This window comes from Belonocnema kinseyi, chromosome 3 (genome assembly GCF_010883055.1).
Source record: "Belonocnema kinseyi isolate 2016_QV_RU_SX_M_011 chromosome 3, B_treatae_v1, whole genome shotgun sequence".
NCBI classification, from domain to species: domain Eukaryota; kingdom Metazoa; phylum Arthropoda; class Insecta; order Hymenoptera; family Cynipidae; genus Belonocnema; species Belonocnema kinseyi.
Window position 1 is genome coordinate 123,323,539 of NC_046659.1, and position 6,766 is coordinate 123,330,304.

The 6,766-nt window shown below is 26.2% G+C and overlaps 1 protein-coding gene across 1 annotated transcript in view; it reads right to left on the reverse strand.

Annotated features, from left to right (window-relative positions):
• The window catches only part of LOC117169573 (hsp90 co-chaperone Cdc37), a 23,056-nt gene extending 17,134 nt beyond the window's left edge, over positions 1 to 5,922 (reverse strand). The window contains exons 1-3 of the mRNA XM_033356004.1: positions 5,728 to 5,922; positions 1,938 to 2,071; positions 1,404 to 1,848 (exon numbers count right to left, since the gene is read on the reverse strand). Coding sequence (XP_033211895.1) covers positions 1,404 to 1,848; positions 1,938 to 2,071; positions 5,728 to 5,760 — 612 coding nt within the window. The 5' untranslated portion in view covers positions 5,761 to 5,922. The remainder of the gene's footprint in view (positions 1 to 1,403; positions 1,849 to 1,937; positions 2,072 to 5,727) is intronic.
• Positions 5,923 to 6,766: the final 844 nt, after the last annotated feature.

Consider the following 6,766-nt stretch of genomic DNA (forward strand, 5'->3'; position numbering starts at 1 on the left):
ACTTATTATTTTTAGAAACAATTAGAGTAACTTTAAGAGATATTTAATAGTTTCAAAAAGATTAAAAATTAATTTAGAACTTGAAATGATTTCCAAAATTTTAAACGTAGTGTGTTTACCGAAAAAATTTGTTTACTTGTAACGAAATTTCGGTGCAAATACTCACAACCTAATTTAAAACAAAATGTAGTTTTTTGCAGCTTACACAAAATTTAGAGGCTTTTTACGAATTGTGAAAGGCTCCAATCCAATAAAAACACTTTCTTAAAATTCCTAGAAAAATTGAAAATGATTCTTCATTTTAAAACATTTTCTCCAAAATGTCGGAAAAAATTTATTCAGTTTAAAAATTGTTTAGAAGATCTGAAATTTTTTCACAAACTTCGTTTGAATTACTTGATATCATTTTAAGTTTCTTAAATATCTCTTAAAATTACTCAAATTTTTCTACAAATAATACACGTTCAATTATTATTTATACTTCTAAATCCGACAATTTCGCATACAAATTAAACATTTTATTAAGTAACACAATAAAAATTGTGACGTTAAAATGTTAAAAGCTTTTCGAAATTTTAACAACTGAAAGCTTTCTGTGTCAAACAATTAAGTTTTAAATTGTTAACTTCTAAATATGTGGCTCAATTTAGTCGTCTTAAATTATAAGTCAAATATTGCTAAATATTAAATAATTATCCTTTTTCTTAATCAAAATTTCTTTAATTGAATGGGTTAAAAATTGAATAATTTAGACTGAAACATTATTTTTAATTTAATAAAAACTTTTAATTACGAATTAATTACGAATCTGGAAATTCTTTAAATTTCAACGGATTTAGAAACGTTTTATCAAATGAATTATTGTTCAGTTTTTAATACTTAAAGTACATATACATTTTAAAAATTATTTATTTATATTTACAGTTAATAAAATAAAACTGTTTTTTTTTTATCAAAAGTTTTTAATTTTTAAGTGTTCAAGTCTTCAAGACTGCACGTTAAAATTCTTTAAATTAAAAATATAAGCTTAAAAATAAAAATCATATATAGAGAAGTTTTCAAGTAAAAGATTTTCCAATTACGCATTATAAACTGAATGATATCATAATTGAAAAATATATCAATTCAACTAATTATTTTAAAAATTGGTAAAATTTCCGGTCAAGAAAAAAATTCACTGTCATTGACCAGTCTCAAAAAATTCCCAGTCCTTTTAATAAAAAGAGAGCAATTTTTAAATAAATCTATTTAAATAAATATTATATGTCGGAAATTGATCTTTTGTTCAAATATTAATTTAATATTTTCCTATCTGTATGTGAAGAAAGTACTAAGATCCAGGATTTTTCGAAAAACGTGTGTTGTCAACAATTTAAAGTTTAAAGAACTAAAGACATTTGTACCTCCTCCATTTCCAAGTTTATGCACCAAATAACTAAATAGTTAGCAGTGTTTTCGGAAACCAGATGTGGATTGTCTTGTAGAAACTTCTTACTATCATCGTACTTTCTCAACATTCCATATTCCTTCAGCTTCTTCTCGTTTTCCTTGATAAACTTTTTCATTCTCTTCTCTTTTTCTTCATCACTCAACAGAGCATCTTCATCTCTCCTGGCTGGCTTCTTGTTTATAACCGTTTTTGCAAATCCTTCTTGTGCGATGGTGTCTACATTCCATGGTGTTAATTTTTCCTTCTTCTTCAGCTCTTCTTCCTTGTCCTTGATTATTTTCTCTTCCCTTTCAAGATCCTGCAGAGCTTTCTTGAGTTCTGTCAAGTCGGAAGAGTCGTTCTTTTCAGTTTCTAGTTTGGCAAGCTTTTCTTTTGTTTCTTTCAGCTTTTGTAGGGTTCTATTGGGTAAATGAATAAAGAGATTAATTTTAGTCACAAGGGTTGTAACCAAGTAATCAATATTTCAAGCATGTTATATTGGCCTTACTCTGCCTTTTTCCGGTCGTGTTCACGTTTCTCTCGTTCTCGCTCTTCCATCCTTTCAACCCTAGCCTGATGACGCCATCGAAATAAGGATGGCGTATCGATATTGGGATGGGTGTCATCTTCGTCATCTGAGATCTATTAAATAGACAATGATATCAATCATTCGTAAAATATATTTAATTGAATTTGTAATTTGCAGCAAAATACGATGTTAAAACAGCAGTTTCTACATTTGTGTTCACGAAAAATGGGATGATTAGAGCTTATTTTCGAAATGTAGGAAATTAAAAAAAAAACAGGACAAACTAGAACATGGAGTTTGTAAAAAGAGGACTAGAATGTTATTCCTGCACAGGGTGCCCTCGAAACTTTATTTTCAAAATTCCCTCATTTTTCCCTGACCATTCATATCCAAAGAACAGGATGTTAATCTTGTAACATGTTTAACATATAATCTTTTAAGAATGGAATAAAACACTTATTTCAAATTCATCTACTTATTTCATCCAAAAAATGACTTTTTAACAAAATAGTCGAATTTCCAACGAAAAATATAATAGCTGATATTTCAACCCTGCACAAAATTGCTGAATTCTCATCCTGGAAAGATGAATTCTACACCAAAGTCTTGAAAAATTAGTTCAACTTTTAAGCATGAAAGACCAATTTTCAACCCAAAAAACACATATTCTACAAAACAGTTGAATGTTCAACGCAAATAATCGCAAATAATTATTTTTCTACCAAAAAGACCATTTGACACAAACTTGTTTCAATTTTCAACCTTGGAGTTGAATTTTTCAACAAAAAGGCGAATTTTCTATAAAACAATTCAATTTTTTAACCAAAAATATGAATTTTCAAGAAGAAAGTTTTTTTTTTAAATTGGAAAAGTTGAACTTTCATTTGAAAAAATTAACCTTCAGAAAAAAAACGGATTTTCAACCAAATAATTCAATTTTCAACTAAAGAGATAAATTTGCATATAAATTAGGAATCTTCAACTAGAATAGTTAAATTTTAAATAAAAAAATATGAGCTTTCAACTAGTATGATTAATATTTTCCTGGAGCACTTGAATTTTCAACAAAAAAGATTAATTATTAAACAAGAAGATTAATTTTTTAACAAAAAAGAGTATTTTTCTACCAAAAAATACTATTTTTTAATAAAAGATGTGAATTTTTAACGAAATAGTTGAATTTTCAATTAAAGAAGACAAATTTTTCACCAAATAGTTGAATAGAGGAATTTTCAATTGGAATAATTTCAATTTTCAGTTAAATAAATTACTTTCTAAATAAAAAAATAACTTTCAAAAAAATAATTACATTTTTAAAGAAAGTGACGAATTTTCAACTAAAATAATGAATCTTTAACTAGAATAATTGAATTATTTACCAAAAATATTAATTTTCAATGAAGAAGATTAATGTCTACTGAAAAAGAAGTTACATTTTCAGTAAAAAATTGCAACAAAAAAAAAACAAAGAGATGTAACATTTTAAACATATAATCTTTTCAAAACGGAATAAACCACTTATTTCAAATTTATTTACTTATTTCGCTCAAAAAAATGACTTCAAAAAAATAGTTTGAATTTTCAGCCCGGAAAAATGGATTTTCAACGAAAAATATAATAGCTGATACTTCAACCCTGGAGTTGAATTTTTTAACCAAAAAGACGAATTTTGTATAAAAGGATTCAACTTTCCAACCAAAAATATGAATTTTTAACTAAAAAAGATCATTTTTAAACGAAAATAGAAAGATACATTTGAAATTTAAAAAATAAATTTAAAACCGAAGAAATACAATTTTTTAATAAAGTAGTTCAATCTTTACTCATGTAGTTGAATTTTCAATCGGAAAAAATCAATTTTCAACCAAAAATAAAAGTTAAATTTTCAGTTTATAAGATTAATTTTCAACCCAAATATATGAATTTTCAACAAAAAAAGTTCATTTTCAACCAAAATGTTGCATTTAAACCAAAAAAGAGGAAATTCCATACCAAGAACCTCCAAAAGACAAATTTTTAAATAAAAAAGACCAATTTTCAGCCTGAAATGAAAAATTTAAATTTAAATAAATTAATTTTGAGCCAAAAGAACGAACTTTGAACAACAAAATTGAATGTTCAACCAATGAAATAGACTTTCTACAATTTTTTTAAAAATATAATAGTACATTTTACCGAAAAAGTTGAATTTTCAAATAAAAAAGAAAAATTTTCATCCAATAATTTAATATTAAATATTTAAACCAAAAAATAGTTTAAGGAAATATCTACAAGACGGTTAAACTCAAACCAAAAATGTCAATTTTTTTACAGAAAAATTGATTTTCAATCAAATTGTTTAATTTTCTACGAAACTGCTGAAACCACAATCAAACCAACTTAATTGAAATCCAAAAAGTTGCATTTATAACCAAAAAGGATGAAGTTTCAAACAAGATTAAAAAAAAAAGTAATTCTCAATAACTACAAAAAACGAATTTTCAATCAAATAAGTTACATTTTCAACAAATGATTTTTTAACTCGGAAGTTTAATTTTTAATAAATAAAATAGTCAAATTTTTAACCAAGGAGGTGAATTTAAGAAAAATATTAATTTTTAAAAAACCAGTTCAAGTTGCAAACAAGGATTTGAATTTTCAAATAAAATAATGAATCTTAAAAGAATTAATTTCCAAGACGATATATAATCAAAAGATGATTTTTTTTTAACACGGAAGATTAATATTTTTTTAATGGAAAAGTTAAATTTTCAGTAAAGAAGGTGAATCTTACAAAAATACGAATTAAAAAAAACTAGTACCACTTTTTAGTTGAATTTTCAACTAAAAAGGGGGTTAATTAATTATCTATCTTCGGTTATCTACAGAATGGTTAAATTTACGACCCAAAAATAATTTTTCAACAAGAATGTTCATTTTAAATCAAGAGGTTAAATTTTCAAAAAATAGTTTAATTTTTAAGGAATAAGTTAATTTTCAACTAAGAACAACAATTTTCGACAAAGCAAGACATATTTTTAACCGAATAAATAAATTTTTACCTAGAGAAGATCTGTTTTCCATAAAAACTATCAATTTTCAACACAAAATCGAATAATTATATTTTTAGTCAAAAAAATTAATTTTCAACAAAAGTAAAAGAACTTTTAACAAAATAGTTACATAATAAACTAAAGAGGAGTTTTCAACAAAAATAATTTATCTTAATAAAAATTAATTTTAAATAGCAGAGTTCAGCCTAAAAGATGATATTTTTAATACAGAAAATTAATTTTCTAAGAATGGAACAGTTCAATTTTCAAATAAAATAATTATTTAAATACGAAATTATAAGAACATTTTTTATTTGGCAACCAATTTCAAGAAAACTATGGGATATCAGAATCCATTTTTTTTCTATTAAAAAAAAATCAAATAAATTTCGAGAAACTCGGGACAGAGACAAAAGTCAAATATACCTCACTGTCGGTCAACATGATAACCTATAAAAATGATTATCCGATTAATTTTATAGACATTTCACATTTAAATTCGCTGCAAATAATTCACAAATAATCCTTATTCGATGTAAACTGACTCAAGACTTGTAAGTAAGAAATTCCCTTTCTCAAAAAAATAATGGTAACTTAAACTGAGAAAACATTAAAAACAAATGGAAACACTATTGAGTTCTTTTTGCACGTACTTATTATCAAAATCATTCCAAAAGGCACCCACTCTTCTAGAAGATTCGTGACACTTGAGGATTTTGAATATCTGGATTTCTTACCTCTATATCTTTCCACTTGCTATAATCGACCATTTTCTGTTTTTGATAAAGGGCTCTTCAAGTTTCCAACAATTCTTTATCAAGAACACTTTCACGCTTGCCGAATGTTTGATTGTCACAAATCTTATCCTTATCAAATCTCATTAATTTTTTGTGTCTGCATCCACAACTCTGGTTCTGTCAGTACCATCAGTACACCCCCCCCCCCCCCCCCCCCCCCCCCCCCCCCCCCCCCCCCCCCTCCAATCCCGGTCCAATCACACCAATTTTGGAACGAATAGGCGCGTTTTCATCTGGACACAACCATAAACTACATATAGGTGGCGCCAAAAATCGAATGTTAAAAACATTAGGAATCAATTAAAATTCAATTTCATCTATCTAGTTTATCGATATTTTAAGATTTTGAAATTTGAAAACATGAAAGTATTTTTGTATATTTTTTTCTTACATGTATTCTCTTCAGAAAAAAATTTGTTGTATTTTTCATATTTTTCCCGCCAAGAGAGCGTCGCCTGGTGGAGGATATTTGGTTTTTCAAGTTATGACGTCAGCTCGCAAGATGTCTGCACGTCAAGGGGCAAGCAATGTTTGCCAGCCGCTAGGATTCATCTCTATTTGAAAACTTGACTATTTTTGGCTAAAAATTAATTTTTAAAACTGATAACTTAAGTATATACCATAATAGTCATTAAAGGAATTTAATTTTTTTAGTTACAAATTCATCTTTTGGTAGAAAAGTATTTTTCTTGTTCGAAAAATAATTTTTTTCTCATGAAAATTAATGAAATAAAAATTGGTCTTTTATGTTGAAGAATCAACCATTTGGTTAAAAATCCATTTGGCTGAGAAGAAACTATTTTCTTAAAATATAGTTTTTCTTCTGATTGAAAAAAATTTTTTTAGTAGTTAATTATTCTTTTTGGTTGAAAATTATAGTGGAAAATTATTACTCTTGTTTGAAAATTAATTTTATATTTGTTGATAGTTCATCTGTATTGGGGAAATCTGGTTTTTTGTTGTTGTTAAAAATTGATTA